This window comes from Lonchura striata, chromosome 12 (genome assembly GCF_046129695.1).
Source record: "Lonchura striata isolate bLonStr1 chromosome 12, bLonStr1.mat, whole genome shotgun sequence".
Classification (NCBI taxonomy): Eukaryota; Metazoa; Chordata; class Aves; order Passeriformes; family Estrildidae; genus Lonchura; species Lonchura striata.
The window spans coordinates 14,250,674-14,272,987 of record NC_134614.1 but is presented as its reverse complement, the minus strand read 5'-3'; the positions used below and the strand labels follow the sequence as shown (position 1 = coordinate 14,272,987).

The window sequence follows — 22,314 nt, the reverse complement described above, 5'->3', positions numbered from 1 at the left end:
GTAACAGGTTGCCACCTCACACAGCCCCATGCAGTGTGGTCACAGGCAGACCCACCACTGGCCTCCTCCAGTGTTTTCCTTGCTGATGAACGAGCCAGCAATGCATAACCCAAGCTATTCCTGACAGCTTGCCCTTGGCTCTGTGGCCAAGCCTGGGGAAGGGCTGGCTGCTGTGCATGTCTCTCTGCTGAGGTACAGGCGGCAGAGAGTCTGTTGAGCTGTCTGTCTCAGCTCACTTGCTAGGGAACAGGAATAATTCTCCATCAGACCTTCCCTGCCAGCTCCCCTCCTGTTCCCTACAGACAACTGACAATTTGGAGCACCCTGGGGAGCAGCAGAACCTTCCACATGCTTGCTCCAGAGCATTTTCAGACATCAGAGCAGAGCCAAGGGCCAGGATATTTTTACCCCTGCAGGGGTCCTGGAGCAGGTCCTTCCCAGATAAGCCAGCCAGGTTAATGTAGCATATCAGAAGGGCAGGACCTTTGTGATTCTGCCTCCCTGAGCAGATCAGCATCCCTGTGCCCTGCAAAGCCATCTCGTGATTCATTCCTCCATGTCACCAGTTGAGCCACCACCCTCAGGCACTGGGATGACACCAGGAAGCTCAAGTGTCCCTCTGAAACCACTGGGTAAGTGTCCTTCACCAGCGCTGCACCCTAGCTCTCAGGCTCAAAAATTGCCTCAAGTAGCTTGGTTTTGGGCCACACAATTGTATTTTGAATCACAGGCAGTGCCTGGGTGTTGTCAGCCTGGTTATCTCCATGGCAAAGGGGCTCCATTTGGTGGCTCTTGACTTAATGATGTTTAATTTAGCAGAAATTAAACCAAGTGACTTGAACTTGGCTGGATCAGACAGAACTGAGTCCCGGCAACACAGGGGTGCTTGAAAGCTTAGCTCAGGCTTTTTTTTCCCAGAGCTGCACATTTTCTCCCATCCCTCTTGAAACAGCCAAACCAAGTAATTAAACCCCCCCACCTCCCCTCACACCCAGCACTTGGAAATAAAGATACACTGGGAGAAGGTTACCCACAACACTAAGGGAAAACCACAAGGAAAGCAGCTCAGGGCCAAGCTGAGCAGAGCAAGACAGGACATGTGCATGAGTAGGTTTGCACAGAGAACAGCCCACGCACAGTGAGCTGCAGCAGGGGATGACAAATCTGCTCTCCCATCAGCCCGGGTGGGTGAACCCCCTCGTGTTTGCATAGGGGACAGGGTGGTTTTGCATCCCCACAGGCACTGGGCTCACACAGAAGTGATGTTTTAGCCACAAGGATAAAGTAGCATTTCAGGGCAAGATGAGGGGTAGGGTGCAGCAGAGGGATGAAGGATGGACAATGGTCCATCTTCTTCCTCTTCTCCAGTACCTGGCTATAATACAGCACTCTCCTGTGGAGCCAATGGAGGGATCCTACCAGTCTCTATCACACAGATGTTCCTCCCCAGAAACCTCCCCTTTTTGCACAAATGGCTCTCTTGTTTTCCTGGGAAGCTACTTAAGGCAAACTCCAAGCAGTCACAGATGGCTCCTGAAGGGTGATGGGGCACCCCATCCCCAGGACACATTTTCATCCCACGTCTCTGCTGCTGAAGCACCCCAGTCCCCCCTTCTCAGCCACAACCCTCAGAGGAGGCTCACAGGCACTGAACTGAGGTGACACAGCTCACTTCTGAAGAGGCACAGTGGTACAAACCTCTTAGCCAAGAGGGAAAGGAGCATTTTCCAAACTCCTTCCACCAAATGTCTATACTCCACAGTTACCATCCCCTGAGACAAACCCTTCTGCAGCATTTTCCACCCCAAACCACACAGCTCCTACTAAACACAGTTCCAAACCACACATACACAGATGTGAAGGTATTTGGGATCCCTGGACCTCACCATAACCAGGTCTACATAAGAAAGATGTCCAAGATTGCTTTCCTTTGGAAGGAAATGAAAGGAGGTGTCACACCCTAAAAATACCCTTGTTTTCAGCAATGCCCCCCTTGCAGCTTCTCCGGGGCTGTGTGGCACAACTGGGTGGTGATGGCAGCCAGGCTGCCTGGCACTGGCAACAGCCTTCCTCCAGCCAAGAAACACTCTCCAAAGAGGGGACAATGAGTCACTGTTTTACATGGGATAACTCAATGGACTGCACTTTCCTTCAGCAGGAAAAGTCATTCACTCCTGCAGGGATGTGGCCTGCCGGCTGGAAGGCAGCAGCCACAGGCAAGAGAGGAACAAGGGGGTACTGCCTTCAGGAAATGTTAGTGAGGGTGTGGAAGAAGGTTCTCACCTATTCTCTCTGGAAAGTGATGGATGGGAAGAGCCACACAGAAGGGTGAGTACATGTCCTGCTCTCAGGCCTGCCAGAAGCAGCAGTGATTGAGGTGAACGTGTGAGGGTGGAAACACACAGCCTCAGGGAACTGAAGTGAGACCAAAAATCCAAGCACACCTGCCTCCACTTGTGCCCAAGATCCCTGATATCAGTGCAGAGTCATCTGCAGACAGCATCCCTGTAAATGGGGCTTGTGGGACTGGAATGCCTCTGGCATGCTGCACTGGGGGATGGAGAGGCAGCAGAGCTGCATCACCTCTCTGTCTGATATTGGGACACTTGTCCCACCCACACAGTGCAGATTATTCACAGCACAGGCTCTCACACAGAAATCTGAAGGTGACAGAGGGCTGACAGAAATCTGAGGGCTCACACAGAAATCTGAGGGCGTAGGGACAGCACAGAAGCCCCAGGCACATTAAATTAAACAAAAAACTCACATGATTTCCAGCCTGAAAGAGGCAGATGGATCCTTCCTCAGTCTGGGGTTGCAGTGACCCATGCTCATGACTGTCACCTAGCCACAACTATTTCCATGCTCAGTGACTCATGCCACATGCAATAAATCCACAGACAGCAAATGTGGGGCAGGGGCCAGCAGCACAAGGTGCCACTGGCACCAAGTGCCACCAGACTTCAGGTTTCTCCATCTGGATCCAGTTCAAGACAGACACATTGACTTTCATCAGAAAATGCCTCAGCCTGGCCTCTCAAGCACCGTGGCAGCCTTTGTGTGGCAGGCCAGGAAAGGCGCAGCCGCCTCCTGAGTGGATGCTGTGACACTGCAGCTGACCTGACCCCCTCCCAGCCACGGGCTCCTCGTGGCTGTCCCCCTTGCCACCACAGTTCAGCATCTTCTCTTTCAGCTGGAACATGTCCCAGCCATGCTCCTTGCCAGGAGTCACACCTGGAGAGAGCCTTCTGACAGGCCACGCATGGGGCTGGCACTGCCATCACCACAGAAACGTGACAACCAGACTTTATTTCACATCATCCTTCCTCCACTGAAAGGATCCAGAAACTGCCTCTCCAAGGGGCAATTTCTCCATTCCCACTCCCCAGGATCTGCTGTGCCTTTGGCACAGCTCATGGCTGGAAACAGGACTCTGGGTCGAGATCAGCCCCTGTCACAGCACAGCCTGCGTGTCCCACTCAGCACCACGTGGGATGGGAGGGAGGCAGAGGTCTGATGTTCAGAGCTACTTGGGTTTTCTCCAAACCACTAAAAAAGAGAGATCTCTGCTGAAAGTGCTCCAAAGAAACACAGCAAGCACTGCTGACAGTACAATCTCCACTGTCCATTTCTATTAATGCTCTTACAGGTTTAGCAAAAACTGGAAAGCTTGGAGCTGGCTTTTCACTGCTCAAGGCATGCAAGAGCTCCCAGATGAGCAAAGCCAGCATGACCCTGCGTGCAGCCCCCATCAGCGCCCTTTGGAGGGGCACTTGCCTGGCAGAAAAAGACTTTGTGTGTTTTGCTCCTCATGCCTGGCTGACAAATGCACAGTGCACACTCAGCACTCTGCAGCTAAGCCAGGCTGAGGGACGATCCAGCACTGAGGGGTTTGCAGCCAGCTCTGTCTCTCTGCCTTCCATCTGCTGCACACAAAGCTCAGGCAGCAGCCACAGAGGTGGCTCTGGGGTTTGAGGGGATGTCATCTGATGGATGTTTTTTTAAGCTGCTACAAAAAGAACATTAAAATCCTGACGTGAGATGGGGTCAGAACATCCTGCGCTAGTTTAGATTTCTACTGCATGTCACACATATTGGGCAGGAAAATAATTATCTTTCTAACTTTACTTTTTTGCCTTTCCTTTTTCATTTTTTTTTCCTCCCTAACAGGAGGCTCTCAGCTTTTAACTGCCTGGAAGAGACCTCTGAAATCTGAAATCCCTGGTCTGTCCAGGCTTCGGCCACATGCCTACTGTTTAGGGAGTGCTGGCTGTACCCAAGCCAGTGCAGGGGCTGGCTGCCACTCATTCCAGAAGTGACTGTGATTCAGAGATCTGGCTTCTGGACATGCTTCAAAACCACTTGTGCATTACTCGTGATGTTCAAGATCCTGGAAAGTTTACTTAGGAAGAAGTTATTGCCATTGCCATTAGGAAGATATTAAAATTACATGAAGAGCCTCCTTGTTTTCTACAAAGCTTCATGAAAGCTCTCTCCTCTTCTGGCTCTTGCTTTCTTGCACAGCTTACTTTGCCTTTATGATTCTAAAAACAATTTGTCTTCATTTCTCACCGATGACACCTCTTGGACTATCACAGTGCCACCAGCTACACCAGGCTCAGGGGCTGGCACAGCTGGGCCTTGGCTGTGTGGCTCCCTCCTCCCCAGAGGTGGGAATGGCTCAGGCTATGTTTCTCAAGAAAGGCCCTCTTATTTCCATTTAGTCAAGTTGAGTCAAGGATCAACCAGGGATACTCTAATCAAGTGATGGAAAATGGTGACAGTTATAGGATTAGCTCACAAAAAATCACACAGAAAGGGAAAGAAGGAATCCAGCTGCTTCAAGGAGCTTGCCAAATGCCCCAGCATTGTCTGTGGGGATCATATTAGGAATAGAGCCAATGGCAGCTGGTCTGGACACTCTGGCCCATTCAGTGCAGGGGCTCTTCTTAAACCTTCATGTCTCCTCAGCAGCAGGAGGCTCTGGTCACCTGGTACCAGCCGGAGGCAGATGCCAGAAAGGTTTAATAGAAAGATCACAGGCATTTTAGCTGGAGGGATGTATTTTGCTGGGGCAGTGTCCCTAGGTCTCTAATGTCACAAGGACTGCAATTAAGATCTTTATAGGAAACAGAAAATTAACAATATCCAGCAGGAACACAGCCTCTGCGAGCAAATAAAGTATTTGCGTGTAAGTACCATGCAATCTTCTGTTTCCAAATGGTTAATTCCTCCTATAAGCCAAGCTAGAAGCTTTCCAAGAGCAATTTCTCTTCCCCATTATGCCTGTCATTCTCCTGGCCCCAGTTGGCTGCTTGCATTTATAATTCAAGCCTGAACTGCCAGCATTTCCATTCCTTGTCAATAAACTCCTCCTTTGCAGCCTGCTGCCCGAAGGAACTGCAGAAGAAGGGCTTGCACCAGCAAACCACCCTTTGTCAGGATGGACAGGGGCTGATTTTCCCTGGGCAAGGCTGCCCCAGAGATCCACCTCTCCCTAAAATCCCACTTGTATGGTGTCTGTATTCTTGCAGGCCCCCTTCTCTGGGCAGGCTCGGGCAGCCCACAGCTGCTCACACAGCACCACAGAGCTGCCAAGCCAAGAGCCCATCTGCAGCAGCCCGCTGCCTCCTGCTCAGCTGCTGAGGCCACGGCAGGCCAGCGTGCAGGGGAGCAGGCTGGGCTTGCTCAAAACCTGCCCATGCTCAGGTCTGGTTTGGGCAGATGCTGTTTGTGCCCTCTGCACACAGGCCACCTGCACAGGTACAACAAAGAGGAGTCTCTTGAATGTCAGATGGCTCAACTTGCCTGCTGAACATGACTCAAGCCATCTTCTCAGCTCTCATCTGGGATTGATGAAAGCAGCAATAAGCTGATCTGAGAAAAAAAGCACGCTCAGCAAACTCTTCCCAGTGCAGCACCTTGCACACAGCCATCCCTCCCTGCTCTGCTTCATGCCTCTCATCCCAGCAGAGCCAGCTGAGGGGCCGTGTCCTGCCTCTCTAAATGACACAGGTCATCAGCTGGTGAGACTCTCTGTCTCAAGATACACAACAAGAGGCTTTACAAAGAATTGAAGAGATGCATGAGCTCACGGAGGAGGAGAGAAGTGAATTACAGCCTGCTGGAGACTTGGGAGAACCAGCTCTGAGAACCATCTCCAGCACATATGGCCCCACCACACGGCCCCTCATGCCTGCATTTCCTAATGACCCCTGCCTGAGGCCACCAAAGAGCTCTGTCTCCCCAGCCAGCACATTCAGCAGAGGACACAAACATCCAGCACCATCGCAGCTCTGAGGCACAACAGATCCAGCATCACTGCTAGCTGCTTATCTGAGTGGCTGTTGGATTTAACCCTTCCTGAGAGTGGCTGCTGGCTCTGGGGACGTCCCTTTTCACAGGGAGTGAGCAAGCTCTGATGGGTACTGGGAGGCTTGTGTCTACACCACCCAGCAGCAGCTGTGGGCTACTGATGCAAAACTCCAGCAGCATCAATTCAGCCTTGTTTGGGTCTCACAGTGCCTGTGTCTGCTGATCCTATTAAGCTAAAGGGAAATCAATCTCCCTGATACTGCCAGGAGTAAACTTGGAAGAGACCCAGCTGTGAATATGCTAGCCCTGCACCCTTGCCAAAAGGAAAGGCCTGGCTCTGTAGATATGTGCAGGACTGAACTCGCTGCCTTCCCCTGCCATGGGGAAATCTGCTGTGGCAGGCAGAGCCCCAGTCTCGCAGGGCAACACAGTACAAATGGGAGTGGGGAGCTCCCGAGCAGCTTCTGACCTGCAACCAATTTGTGCTGATTTCTCAGGTCCCTGCTTTGAAGAAGGCCCTCTAGAACAAGCAAGGCAGTCCCAGGGACACCCACACTCGGCAGCTCCCAACAAACATCACCTTTGAACCTCACGTCGATATTACCCATCTTTCTGCAAGGTCAGTGAAGCAACATCTGGCCAGAGAGCAGGCTTGGGGTGGGTTCCACATTAGTAGTGAGGCTGCAAACTCACAAGAAGAGAGAGCACTGCAAGGGATGGCTCAAACCTGCTGCTGCTCCTCCCTGGAAGAGCTGGGAAAGCAGCCAGGAGATGGAGGGCTATAAATCAAGTGACATTTACATGGAGAAGGAAAATCTGTGAGCACGTTGTGACTGGAGGCCAGGACTCATGGCCTCAGCACCTCTCTGTAGCACAGGAGATAAGCTGATGGGAAGGGACCTATGGGCCCTGTGTAGTGCTGTGGAGATCCAAAACTTTAATGGCACATCTCCTTGCACAAGTACCATGGGTAGAGATGCCAGCACCTGCCCATCTGCCATGGCCAGGTTAGAGGCTTCCTCACCTGTCACTCGAGCCACTGTGGAGGCAGCAACACCTTCAGAGACATTCTTTGGGGAGAAAAACAGCTTCAAGTCCCGTTGAATGCTGCTCTGAGGGAGTCTATGGAAATTAAGTCCAATGGTGAAAAAGCTGTGTCTCACCAGAATCAGCTGCTTTTTCAGCACAGCAGGTCTCAGCCCTGTGCTCATCATGGTTTGTGTACGTGGCCCTGTAACAGACTCACCCGAGCACAGCACCACACACAAGCCTGGGGCACTGTGGTTTGCAGCACCTCACAGCTGCCAAAACAGCTTCACAGTGTGACACCACCCGAGGGTTCAGTGGCCAGGGCTGGGGCACTGCTGGGAGCTCTGAACACCTTTGCCATTCCTGGCTCCAATGTGTCAAGGATTACTGATAAGGTGAAGGGGTGGTGGGACATGTCAATAGACAGGGAGGCAAGCAGGACCCCAAAGAGCCAGGCCAGGGCTGGGGATGGCTGTCTGGTGTTTGGAGAGCCCTGCTGTAGGTCAGGAAGCTCTCAGCACAACACAGGGAAGGACTTGAGGTGGCACGGGGCAGTGTGTTGAACTGGGACAGAAAAATCATCAGACCTTGAATCCACACACACTCACACCCTCAAAACCAGGTTCTTGACCATTTTCAACACCCACTGGTGATTACCCTCTCAGCAGAGCTGCCAGAGGATGTGGGTTCTGTGGCCAGGCTTTCCTGCACTGCTAGACAGATGAGCCACCTCAGCTGAGGATGTAGCTGCAGAACCCAAGGGTGGTGGAGCTGCTACAGTCCTGACCAGAGAAGAGAAACCCTGCTTCCTTCTCCCAGGAAACACCAACTCCAAGCCCTTCCCAGCCAAATTCCCATCAGTCTGCCTGCCCATAAATTTACAACTATTTATTTAGTCAAAGCTCATCCAAATATTAAGAGCTCAGGGGCACTGTGGGAAAACAGAAGCAGGCAGAGCAGGCAGCCTGCTCCTCCAACAGGCTGCAGGAATTCCCCACTGCCTGGTTCAAGGCTGGACACCTCCATGCCCTGAAGCTAAATGTGTTCAGTGACATGCCAGCAAGCTAAAGGGAGTGGACTTGTGCAAGGATCTCTGAAGCTAGGATCACCAAGTCTAGAAACAAACCCGAGGCAGATCTTTGCCTCTGAGACTTCCAAAGGTGGGAGGTGGAGAAGGTTACAAGGCAGGGACCTTCAAAACCCTACACACCCCAGATATCCCAGTAAGGGCTGCTGCAAAGGGTTTAGGAAAAAATGAAACTTGCTTAATAGCATTCAAAAGAAATGCTGGAAGAGAGCTCAGCTTCCCTCCCACCTGTCCTCTCCCTGTCCACCAGAAGCCAGCATAAAGATGTCCCCACATCAACAACTGGCAGGTCAGGAGGACAGCACCAGGTCCAAGATGGAGCTCTGATGGCATGACTGTGGCTCTGATCCCATGTGGTGCCCTCACACAGCTTTCATCAGCTTTTCAGACTGAACATCCATATTTTAGGCAGCTGCCCAGGGCAAGTCACAGCAATGTGGGGGTGATGCCGAGACCAATTTGGCAACGGCAGGGGAGCATGTGTGCACAGGGCAGTGTGTGTGTGTTTGCTTTTTGCAATCACTGTCCTGTCTGAGGAGCTCACACTGAAAACACGCTCAGGGCACTTCTGAGCTCTGACAGATTCAGCCCATCAAGAGGGGAGCAGAGATTTGTGGGCTGTGAAGTGATGGGGTGACAGTTCAGGATGTCAGGTTCCTCTGCTATGGGTGTCCTGGGCTTGCTCAGCTCGGTGCAGAGGGGAACTGGCACTGGTGGCTGCTGGAACCACCCCTGCTGCCTCCTGCAGAGGAGCCAGTGCCGGCTGGTGCTGCTGCAGCCCTGTTTGCTGAGCAGCCAGCACACCACAGCTCCTGACAGCACGAGTCTTGCAGTGGCAATGTTGGTATCATTTGTGTACAGGATCCAAGTCACACTGAGCCATTTCTCACACCGTGTCCTCTGGCTCCCCTTCTCTTCCCTGTCCCCACGAGGGACACACTGGGTGTCCCTCAGAGCATCACACTCTTCTTCCAACACAATGAATGAGGCATCTTCTCTGCTCCCCAGTCATTAAACTGTAACAGAAACAAAACCAGCCCCAAGGCTCAGTGCTATCCCCTACACTGGCTGATCTCCTGCGAAGGATGTGCAGGAAGATTTACCCAAGCAGTGGCTGCCCAGCTCCTGGGGACACAGAGAAAGTTTCTTCTCACCTTTGCCCTTCAACTTAGATTGAAATTTTGGCTTCCCAGTGGAAGGCACAGGCAATTGGAAAATAGAGAACAGAACAAGAAGAGACATTTGGGGGTTGAACCCAATTTATCAGAACTCTACAACTGACTTTAATGTGTAGTTTACTAGAATGACATAGGGTACAAACCTGCAACAGCAAAACTGGCAAAGCTGGAATAAATCACAACGGCCAGTCATGAAGCAAGGATCCCAGCATCTGGAAATGAACACCAGGGATGGGGGACAACCTCACAGGGCAGCAGCATATCCAGGGGCCATTTAGCAATATGACCCACCATCCAGCCTTGCTGGGAGGATTGCACTGCTAAGGGGGGAGTTCAATTTCAAGAAGAGAAAAATATCTATGTGAATCAGTGGGGAAATTTCAGAGAGCTTGTGGTTGAATACAGACCTGTCCCACAGCTGCAGATCCAGACAGGAGACAGAGACAGGGTGTCCCAGTTTACAGCACTACAAGCTCTGCAGGTACAAGTACACATATGGGAGAGGACACACTGGTCTAAACTGGGCAGCAAAGCCTGGGAATGTGGGGTTCAACTCCCCATTGACATCAGTCACTCCCCTCCATCCATGACAAATTTTACTGGGGGAAGAAAGTACCTCCAGCTCCTAGGGTAGGTCCATTTGTCCCTGTTTTTACTCTCAGTGTAAACTGTGCCATGCAGGCAGGACCAAGGCACAATGATGTTAAACTCAGGACTTTCAGGCCACCGGAGCTACTCATTGAGATGTTTCTCCCTTGTCTGACTGCTAGTAGTCCTTAACTGCCTGTGAACGAGGAAAGTTTTGGGCTTTTGCCCAGCTGTGCCTCAAAGGCTCAAAGTGAAACATCCCCCCTTGGCCCCTCAGACGTATTTGGGGGGCTAAGATCTTCTTTGGGTACTCAGCTCCAAGAAGCAGTACTGGGAATTGTCTAATGCCTTTGTAGTTTCTTTTGGCTTCTCATATAAAGTCTTGGGAAAGACAGCTGTGTTTGCACTGGAATTAAGATGGAGGGTTTGTCATGCTCTCTGTTCAGATGCTTGCAGGAACCAAGGACCAAGAAATAAACCCAGCACATAAAAAATCCCAAGCCCCTCAGGAGAGCCCTGAACACTGCACAAGCACTCATCTGCCAGCCTTGGACCTCTGCCCTGCACCAACACAGGCAAAGCCCTCCTGGTGCTGCTTTTGTGGAGTTCTTATTGCAGCACATTGGAGTTTTGTGTGTGGGGACAAAATGCAGGTGCACGTGCTGCCAGCCAGAAAGAGCCAGGCTGAGATGCCAGAGGAACGTGGGGCCAGGAGAGGCTGGATGCAGGCAGCAGATCCACTGGGACACCAATTTCTCCTGCAGGGACAGAGTTAACTCTGGGTGTGCTAAGCTCACTCCTTTCCCCTCCAAAACCTCTTGCATGTTATCAGAGATTTTCAGGAAACTGTATAAAGCCAAAAAGGACTAGAGAAAAGCATTCCTCATGAAAAGCCCGGCCCTCAGGAGCAGATGGGCTTCATTACTGCCCTGCTCTCAGCACAGGACTGTGTGGATTTTTCTACCCCAACAGGTCACGGATGGAGTCTTCATGTCTTTTCCAAAAACGACAGAACTCAGGGTGCCCAGCTTGTGTTTGCCAGCAGCTTTGGTAAATGTTACTGCACTTCAAATACTGGCTCCTCAAAAGGAAGGGGCTGCATTCTGGGCATCACGATACTATGACTGAGAAAATGAGTTGGGCAAAATTGCCCCATGACAAACGGAAAAGGGAACAAAGGGAAAAAGGGGAAAAAGGGAAAAAGGGAAAGAAAAAGGGGAAAAGGGAAAAAGGGGAAAAAAAAGGGGAAAAAAGGAAAAAAAAAAGGGGGAAAAAGGGGGAAAAAGGGGGAAAAAGGGGGAAAAAGGGGGAAAAAAGCGGAAAAGGGGAAGGGGAAGGGGAAGGGGAAGGGGAAGGGGAAGGGGAAGGGGAAGGGGAAGGGAAAGGGGAAGGGAAAGGGAAAGGGGAAGGGAAAGGGAAAGGGAAAGGGAAAGGGAAAGGGAAAGGGAAAGGGAAAGGGAAAGGGAAAGGGAAAGGGAAAGGGAAAGGAAAGGAAAGGAAAGGAAAGGAAAGGAAAGGAAAGGAAAGGAAAGGAAAGGAAAGGAAAGGAAAGGAAAGAGGAAAGGTCAACACCATCTGAGGGTGGCTTGATTGTCACCCTGCCTGTGCTTGCAGCCTTAGCCAGGGTAAAAGCAGCATCTGCCTCCTTATCTGGAAGGCTGAGGACATGTGTCAGCCAGCTGCAGGCACGACCAGGCTCAAAGCATTCGCTGGCTGAACCGCACACGTCCCAAGGCAGCGGCTGAATTTCAGCCTCCAAATACCTTTAAACAATGGGGAGGAACTGAGGACTAAAATAGGCTTTTTCCTGTTCTGAAAAAAAAAATCCCTGGTTTTCGAAGGTCTGCTAATATTTAAGTGTGTATTTATCTCCATTCACATCAAGTCTAGGTGCAGTTGTAGGTTCAGGGACTAGAGCTCTGCGGGTCAAATCACTTATCAACTCTGTGATCTCTGTAATAATTTGTATCCCTCTGAAAGGACCAATCTTTAGGCACAGAGATGGAGTTGACTAGGATCAATAAATTTGGACCAATGAGAAGCAAGAGTTTCTCCAAGATCTGCTGGTGCCGAGGGGTGTTGGGCTGGGCAATTGAAACCAGCTGAGAACTGGCAGAGAGTGGTGGCAGTGGTGTCTCCCATATCCACCTTGGCACATCAGAGGGCTAAGAAACAAAGTTGGTGAGGCAGTTTCCTACCTGTGATATCTGCTACAAGTGTTGATGTGGCTTCTAGCATCGCTGCTCATCCTCCTGCAACACATCAACCCTTCTCTTTCAGGCTGGTGAAGGGATTGGAGAAGGCTTTGCTCTATCAAAGCTCAGAGGAGATCCAACTGGTTGATACAGGAGCAGATAAGGATGAAGACAGGGCTCTCATTGCTTTCTCACTTGGAAAGCTTTCTGGAATAGGATCACAACCCTGGCACTTCTGGTATCTCTCATTGTGAAAGAGTCAGACCAAAGGCTGAGTACATCTCAGCTGCAAGGCCCCATGAGGTCCAACAGCTCGCGCTGACAGCAGGTTGTAAAACAAATGGGAAGTGCAGAAGCCAGCATTGAGCAAGTGCTGCTAAAAAGACCTAAGAAACATCAGCTGGATGCTACAAACAGACAGAAAAAAAGCAGAAATAAAGGAGCACTTCGAGATTAAGAGTTTTTCCTTCTTTTTTATTGGAGAAAACTGCTAGCTCTCCAGATGTCAGTACAGTTTGCCTACCCACATTTGCTCCAAAGACATACCATTGGGTACTGCCTGCAGAAACCTCAGACCAGATGAGCATAAGGCCTAAGGACCTGCCACTCACCTCCCTCTAAATCCTTCACATGTTCCCCCTTCCCTCTAGCCCACATCTGTCCTACCAGAGTCATCTCACCTCCCCCACTGTTGCTAAAATCAGTGTGGTCCCCCTGAGAACAGCAGTGACCAAAGCTCTGATGCAGACAAGGAGTGGCAGCCTCCAGTATCTCCTGCTGTGCCAGCCTAGATGTGCTGCCAGCAGAGTGAGATGAAATGCCAGCCTGGGAGCCCTGCTGTGTATCCTCACCTCGCGCAGAAATGTACAGCGTGCACAAGCCAGCACAGCTTGTGCTGGGACAGCAGAAGAACATCAGCTCAGACGATGGATGATAATCGTGCTGAGGCCAGCCAGCATCTCCTGGATGGCTGTGGGGTGACACCAGTACAGCCAAGGACTCCTGGTGGCCCTCATCACCCCCTGAGCCCAGCTGAGATGGCACGAGGCTTGCCTGCGAGCTGAGCGCGCTTGCCCACGCCGCCAGCCCAGGTGCAGGAGGTGCTGAAAGGTGACTGCTCCAGGTAAACCCCAGAACTACCCACTGTGGCATAGTGTGGAAGGTCCAGGGTCAGTGTGCTCAGCACAAACACCTTCCTGCAATACAGATGTGCTCCCCTTGGCCATGTACCAGTGAGCCTGGAGTGGGACAGACAGGTCACCACTGACTTGAAGCAAGCAGGGGACAGTCCATGGCACAGCTCCACCCCAGAGCCAGGGGAGTGCTGGGCCACAGTCCCCGTGTCTGCTCACCAGTACAGCCAGCAGGAAGGAAAAGCAACAAAACCCACAGGGCCACGAAGGCAGGGCACACTCAGGCACACAACCCCACTTCCCTGTGGAGCACCAAGACATGTCCCACCCCTCTGGCAAACACTGAGCCCATTCCTGCCTCCAGGAGGTACAACAGGGAATTCTGACACTGCCTGCAGTACAGACTAATTCAGCCCACCACCAAAATAACCAACTCAGCAGCATTTAGGAGCAGAGTTATTTCAGCACAGGCTGGTGTGTGGGTGTTCCTGAGGCAGAACAAGAAAGCCTTATTCCAGCCCAGCCATGGAGCTCAGCACAAACCACTCCATGCACAACTGTCCAGATGAAGCTGTAAGTGGGCAACACAACCAGAGTGGTGAATTCCTGCTCCCTGAGCTGAGTGAGACCTTAGCACCCTCAAGCTTAAAGGTTTGTATCATCATTCTTCCCATTCCTTGCCCTGGTCACAGGAAGGTTTGGTCTCTACGTATGTCTCTTGCCATTAGCAAGGATTAATTCAGCATGTTACATGTAATGGACTGTGGGTGGCCCAGGGAAGGCAACCTGCTCAATCCTGCTAACGATGGAGAAAGGATCTGACTGCTCCTGGGGGAAATTCATAGCATTGCTTCTTTTTTTTTTTTTTTTTTTTTCGTCCCTAGCATTTTTCTTCATTATTGTATAAAAACCAAATGACACCAGACAACTAGAACTCCAAATAACCCCTAGGCAGGCATCACTTTAAAGATGACATTTTTGTTTGCAAATTGTTTACCTATTATTGTAACTTATAACTTCTAAAATTCAAGCAATTTGCCTCAGTTTGTTTTCCTTTGGGATAAAAAATGAAGCAATCTGTAGCTTGCTTCCTTTCTGTATATGGTAATGACCTTTCCTCTGCTAGTGTTTCTCACTGATCTGAAGAGGAAAGGAAAAACTGTAAACTGAAAAATAATAAGGGAAAGAAATGTCACAAAAACGAAGGCTGGACCCAGGGAGACAACTGTGTGGCTAGAAAATAAGCTGATTAGAAAACATGAATATTGCTTTAACTCACCTCTTTATTGAACCTAAAGGGGCAAATCTGCAGAAGGCATCCACATCCTCACAAACGGGTTTCCACAGAGTGACAAGCATTACTTGGTTCCAGCAGTTGGAGATCCCTGCCTCACACCTATCAGCATCTATGGGAACTTTCAAAAATCACACTTGCCCCATGTGAAAGAAAAGATTTGCAGGGGATTGCATTACCATTCCAGACCCAAATTCCCTCCAGCGCCTCGTGAGACACCACCACCATTACCATCACCTGGTTTGCTCTGACCTCACGGGAGCTCTGTGTGAAACTGGGTTGAGATCAGGTAAGGAATTAAAGTCAGCTAAGCACAGAAAGTTCTGCTGACTCAGACCAGCAGAATGTCTTTCTTGAAAACCAGAGCCCCAAAAAGAGACACGTTTTCCAGTCAGATGCTAGAAAGCATACCCAGTGTAAAACACAATCATCTCTTCATTAGCACCCCTGGAGATTAAAGCTGATTCAGTGCTGCACTTTTTACTGAGCAGTCCCAATACTAAAATAAAATGCATAAATCATTTCCTTAAGAAAAGAAAAAGTTACTAAGGAATACAATACTGATTACGGTCTTCTGGGATTTCTGAATTCACATGCTCATCTAGAAATAACAAATGCTCGCTTGAAACCCAACTCCTTTTCAATCTTACTCAGCCAACAAGCTATGCCTTTTTTATTTTTAGGAAAAAAACACATTAAAATGATAGAGCAGCCCCTATAAAAGGAAAATCACATTTCATTTAGTCTACACTGATAAAATTCCATTAACGTTTCAGTCAAGTCGGTCTTATGAATTTAAAGATGTAACTCTAAAGGCCCCATTGATGGATTGCTGCTATACTCAGAAAACATTAGTACATTGTTAAAACGGCAGGAATTACCCAAAAACGTCTCGTAGGAGAGAGGAACTAATTTCCCCAAAGGATCAGAAAAGACAGGGAAATAAATTATCCCCCCAGTACAAAACGGTTCAGATTTTATTTCAGAATTGTTTCCCAACTAGCGAGAAATTTCTAAGAGCACACACTAGAGAAGTTCCCTTGAGCCACTCAGACAGACTCGCAGGAATTTTCGTGAGCGCGGGTATGAACCGGCACTTGCGGGACAGAGCAGCTCTCCTCTCCCGTCCCGACCCCGGCACAGCTCCGTGATGGCACAGAGCTCCCCGCGGTTCCACGCCCCGCAGGGACGCCGAACAGGACAGCGACCCGACAGAAGGCGGCTGTGGAAAGGAGGCACGTTTGGGACGGGAACGCGCAGGGAGAACTCCGATGGGCTCAGCCGAGCGACGGGACCCCAGCTCACCGGGACCGCCCGACCCCGCGGGGACAGCTTCAGCTGGCCGGGACCGCCCGACCCCGCGGGGACACTTCAGCTGGCCGGGACCGCCCGACCCCGTGGACACCGCTTCAGCTGGCCGGGACCGCCCGACCCCGTGGACACGGCTTCAGCTCACCGGGACCGCCCGACAGCCGAGGCGCTCCAGGAGCAGGGAAGCGCTGCCCGCCGTGCCCCGCTCCCCGCTCCGCCCGCCACCGCCGGGGAACCCTGCTGGAGCGCGGCGCCCGCGGACCCACCTGGGCTGAGGCTGCTCTGGAAGTAGAAGAGGACGAGCAGGAGCGAGCCGAGGCCGGCGGCCAGCGCCAGGCGCGGCGCCCGGCTCCGCCGCATCCTCGGCCGCGGCTGGCGGCGCAGCGCAGCGCCCGCGGCCCCGGCCCGGCCCGCCGAGCCCCGCCGGGCGCCGCCGCCGCCCCGCCCCGCGCCCGCGGCCCCGCAGGAAGTGACACGGGCCGCCGCCACGGGAACTTCGCCCCCCGAGAACCCCGGAGCCGGTAGCGGCTCGGCCCGGCCGGCCGCGGGGGGTTTGCTCGCCCCGTGCCGTGCCCGCGCCCCGCCGGCGCTCCGGAGCGCGCACTTCCCTGCCCAGCTCCCGTCTCGGCTCTGGGACTCCCCCAGGGGAAAAGGGAGCCGCTGATGCGGTGGCAGGGTCGGGAGTTTCCTGGTGGCTTTCCTCTGCACGGTCAGCACTTTGGAAGCATCGCAAAGTTTCGTGGCCTTAAAATACACGTGGCCTTGAAATACACCTCTTCCTTTTTTTTTAATATACTGTTGGCTACCCCCGGCCCTGCAGTCTTTTACTGAAAGCAATAACGCTTCTGACTAATTCCACCTCAAGCAATAAATTTCTGTAGAAGGAGGACATAATTTTCTATTACTCCCGGCATGCTTTCGGAAAGTGAGAGCACAAAGTTCTCTTACTGCATGTTCTATCCCCCAGGCTCCGCAATCACAGGCAGAACCAGCCCAGAGCTTTTTGTTGGCCCAGTTCTGAAATAGCAGCAATGCTTTTCACCCAGCTCTCTAAAACACTCAAGATCTACTCAAGGGCCACCTGCCAAATTAGCCAGATCAAGAGCTGGATTCTACTGACAACACCCATTCACTGCTTCTCTTCAGCCCCAGCGCACTTAGCTTTAAGAAAAAGAGGACAGTTCAAGGAGGAGCCACAGGGAATGACAAAGAAAGCCTGGCTATGTGCAGATGCTGGGCTTCATTCTACTCTCATTTAGGAAAGAGGAAACCAGGAGGAGAATTTCATTGTAATGAAGGAAGCTGGAATGAAATAAGAACACACACAGCATCTTGCAGGCTGTGTTGGGCTACGACCATGGAATTAAACAGCTCTTTGATGTCCCTGTTGGTTGGTCTAGAGAGGGGCAACAGAAATGAGACCACAACTGGGACCCTACTACCCCTCCTTGCGAGGGCACACCAGTGTGAGCAGCTGGAAGGAACCTTGGCAGCAGAGCTTTGTGCCTGTTTGATCCGTGAGGGAGGGACTGTGACCCCAAGCACCAGACAGTGCCAGGGCAGCGCTGCTGCTGGCAATGGCTGCGCACATGCAGCCTGCTCTCTGTTGCAAATGGTGCAATAATTTTGGCCCCTTGATGAGTGTGGAAAGACTTGGGGTTTTCCTCACATGTAAAGATGGGCTGGTAGACCTCAGGGGCAGCAAAAGGGATGTCTGGGACTGAAGACATATCCAACCTGTGCAGTGGCAACCCCCTTGGAGTAGCTTTTAGGAGCTGGAGGCTGTACTCAAGACTGTTGCTGAATTTTTCATTATTTGTATCTCCCAGTACTGAAACACCAGAGAATCTAGCCCAAGGCCCATTGAAGAGCTAGGGACGATAATCATCCATTTAGCCCAGTTTCTCTAGGTTCAGCAGGAAGAATAAAAATGGTAGAAATAAGCAAACTTCACCCATAGTTGGAAATTCACGTTAAAAAAAATACAGTAAAGCATCCCAGTAGAAACTCATGCATTGAGCAGGACCTGTTGAGTCCTGCTGCCTGCTGTCTGTATTTCATCCCCGAGGGAAGGGCCAGGGCCATCTGTGAGCACATCACATATGCGAGGCTGGTCCTCAGCAGCCCGAGGTGAATGTGCTGTTCAGATCCATGGGGATAAAAATGGAAGCACATCATGAGGATTTCACAGGATTCCTATCTGGACTCAGCTGCAAATGCTCCCTTTTTCAAAGGACAAACCCCTTTCAGAAAGAGTTTCTCTTTTAGAAGGACAAACCCATTTTCTGGGGGAAGAGGTACATTTTGGTAAGAGCTGACTGCTGGCAATGGCACCAGCTGCTGGGAGGTCAGGTCTTTGCTGTTGCCTGTTCCTGAGCGAGTGACAGACCTCCCTGATCACACATGCTGCTCTCTTGTCCCAACCCCCTTCCATTCCAAAAAGAGCAACCCCAGCCCATTAAGGCAGACAACAGTGACCAGTGCTTGCTTGAGAAGATCACTGCAGATATACAGGATGGCACAAGATGAAGCTGTCAGAGTCTCAGATTATGATCCCAAGCCTATTTATAATGGAATCATCAGATTCAGACTGCTTTGGAGAAGCCCTGCTCTCCCTCCCCAAGCCCCAGTGGTGGCTGGAGAACAGCAGGTGCACAAAGCACACACAAAAATAAAATTGCTCAGCAGCACATGTGAAATAAATGTGGCAAGCACTGATGCCTGGTGTCTTAATCTGTTGCTTTGCCAGGTCAACTGGAAGAACTGAGAAATGAGTATTTGCTGTAGAATGGCAATAGCTCCTTCCCTGACAGGCTGTGAACTCCCTGTGGAAGGCCCACCCGGTTCCCTGTCTCCAGAGTGCCTCCCACTGTGAGGTTCAGAGCATGGCTGGAGCTATTTATGATTATTAAAACAATACTGGTAACCAAAAATAATGATCAAAAGGTGCTAAAAATGTGCTGTGGAGGGAAATTATTTGTTACTGCCAAGGTCTGAACTGCAGCTGGCTTGTAGGTGAAGAGGAAGTGCTGCTTGTCTGCGGAATGATGCGGTGCCTTTGATGAAGTGCACGCTTGATTCCCTCCCTGCTCATTAGCAGTGCTTGTTACTGTCTTCTCAGCAGGTTTCTGCCACATGCTTTGCTTTTTCCCAGGACCTTGGTGCCACCGAGTGAGATTAACCCCGAGCTTTGGTCTGATGACCATGTTGAATAGAAATTAAACAGCGTCTAGTTTCTGCTGGAAACTGAGGAATCTGTTGTACTCCTCCCTGAGGCCCAGTTGTCCAGCCACTGTGAAAAAGCCTTTCTAGAGGATATTTTGACTTTGCAGCCAGTTGTTTAATTCTGGAGCCACAGAAGCAGTTTTCCCTGGCCTCCTGCAGCTGAGATTCCCATCTGCTGGTGGCCCTGGTACACTCACAGTGCTGCCACTGCCCAGGTGTCACTGAGTGAAGGCTTGGGTGGGGATGTGGGCAATGACACTGGTGCAGCACAGGCTTTCCTCAGAGACCAGCAGCTGGGAGGTGCTCCAGGAATGACCATGGGTCATCTCCTCTCTGTTTCCTAACAACGACATCACCCTGCCTCTGGGATTTCCATGGACCCCTGTGTATCCTGATACTCAATGCTGTGTTTTAAATTTTATGGAATCACTGTAACACACTGGCTGAGAGGGACCTTGCACAGCCTCAGCCTATCCCTGCTTGAGCTTGTTCTGTAAGTTTCCCCAAGATGGACACTGAAGATCTTGCCAAGCAATCCTTTCCAGATTTACAAACCTTATCTGAACCATCCTCATCAAAACAGGAACCCATTTTGTCCTGAAAGATAAGCAGAATGCCTGGTTCTGTCACTTTTTTGTATTAAAAGGAAAAGTCATTGCTGCTGAGAGCACCAAGCTGGAGTACTTCCTTTTCTCAAGCAGTGCATTGATTTTCCATCATTTCCTGTAGCCCTTTGCACCTGCAGAATGTGACTTTTCAAATATTATTTCATAAATGCACTAGTGTTTATGCTCACTTTGCACTGATATACAAGAGTCTTACTTCACAGCAGCAGAGAACCATGCTGGGGTGGACTATTCACCATCAAGTGCTGGACTAAATATTAGTAAGGTCAGTATACAAAAGACACAGGTTGGATTAAAAGTAAAAATTATATTAAATAGCCCTGGAGAGGTAACTGGAGGATTACTATTTACATAGAATATAACAAGATGATTTGTGCATATTTTTAAAATCTGCAGCTAGATTTTGTCACTTGTTCATATAAAGTAGCACTGATGCCTTGGGAAATCTCCTTGGTCTCAGAAGGACAGGGCATGGAAACAACAGAATCCAACCCCAAAGACATTCCACACCCTGAGGAACTCCACTGATGTGGTGGGTATGAGACTGTACATTGCCTAAAGTTAATCAGATTCTTATGCCTCATCAGAAACAAAGTACAAGAGTTAGAATGGTTCACATAGCACCTGATTCTGAGCAGTCAGTATTGTAACCTGGCTAAATTCCACAGCTTGTCAACCTTTCTGCTACCCCCTCACCATGTAAAAAAGAAAAAGCTAATGACCTCCCAGGGACCCTTTTACAATTATCTCCTCATCTCCTTGGAAATCTTCCTAAAGACCTAAAAGGAGGAACTAAAAGCTGAGCTGTCTCTTCTCATTTCGGCATGCTGGCCTCTGTCAAAATATATTTCAAGGAAACACTCCTTTAACTTTATTTCAGCCACAATTTTTTCCTTTAAAAGCATCAGTGGTGATGGAAGCAAACCAAATTACAGGCTCCAAGGACAACCCTCTGCCTGCATCTACTGGAAATGCTGTTGGTAGGAAGGAAACTCCCATTAAACTTTTTATTCAGTGGTGTCAGCTAGGGACTATTGTCTTTTGTACCAGGCATTTATATTTCATTAGTTTATATTCTGTTCCCAGCTGGGAGCTTGCTTTCTGCTGATGTCTGATTGAGGGGCTCTCCTGAGGAAGGGATGTGATTTACAGATACACACTGGAAAGCCAACTGACCTTGGCACAATGATGGCAGTGGTGCAGTATTGTAAAATGCAGATGAACCCAGTGGGAAGAAATGATGATGTCCAACTCCAGTTCAGAAGGCTGAATTATTTCTTTATTATAACTATGATATAATACATTAATCTACTATATAAAGAAAGATACTAAAACTACATACCTACTTTTATAACTACCATATCTAACTCACAATTCATGACCTTCTCGTGAGAGTCCAGCCTCATGTGGGTTGGATTGGCCACCAGGCTCAGACAATCCTCACCAGAATCCAATCAAGCACTCACTCCAAACACATTCCACATAGGAAAAACAAGGAGCAGAAATAGAAATTGTTTTCTCTTTCTTTTTCTCTGTGCACCTCTATAAAAAATCCCGAGAGAGAGAGAGAAATGTGCTTGCCACAGTGCAGTTCCTTCAATAGCAAACCTGTCAAGCTTCCCATGAGGAGGATGGTCAGAGTTTGCCTCCTGTTTCTTGCACAGCCAGGGAAGAAAGCCACAGCTTTTCTCCTGCTGCCCAAAACAACAGGTTGGCTCTGCCCTGCACCTCTGTACCAGCTGTGGTCAGGGTTGTACAAAGAGAAGGTGATGGCCGAGATGGGAACCAGCCAAGGAACTCTTATCCCAAGGAAACCCATCAAATATCTGCAGAAAAACCCCACCAGGGTCGTGCCCATCGTGTGGCAGAGCACAGCAGCTCAATGCACAGCTGCTCTGGCTTGCAAGGGAACACAACTCGGAGGAGATGGAGGGAAGGAATTCTTCTGCTGTGTCACCCAGATCTCCTGTGACTGAGGCTTTGCACAGAACAGGGACTCTCACATTCACTGCTTGTTCTTACCGCCTGATTATGGTGGCTGGGAATGAGGAATTAGAGCCTTTCAAGCACAAAACCCCTTGTATTTCAAGTGTCCTCTGGAGGTGGGAATTTTTCCTTCTTGCTCCTTAAGCTGTTGCTCCCTCCAAAGAAGAACTATAACTGCCATATCACAAGGGCTCTGAAGCAGAGGGTAAAAACTCCTGAAACAAGACCCATAGGATTTTGCCTGGCTCACAAACACCCAGTTCAGACCAGGTACATTATCAGACTTTTTATAGGACCCAAATTACCTTCTCTTGAAGGTTTCTCAGTATTTGTGGTCACGAGTAGTC

At 50.2% G+C, this 22,314-nt stretch overlaps 1 protein-coding gene across 1 annotated transcript in view; it reads right to left on the bottom strand.

The window, feature by feature from the left end:
• Positions 1 to 16,503, bottom strand: part of CHST13 (carbohydrate sulfotransferase 13) — a 28,965-nt gene extending 12,462 nt beyond the window's left edge. Inside the window, exon 1 of the mRNA XM_021531926.2 lies at positions 16,397 to 16,503. Within this exon, the coding sequence (XP_021387601.1) occupies positions 16,397 to 16,490 (94 nt within the window). The 5' untranslated portion in view covers positions 16,491 to 16,503. The remainder of the gene's footprint in view (positions 1 to 16,396) is intronic.
• Between the last annotated feature and the right edge of the window lie 5,811 nt (positions 16,504 to 22,314).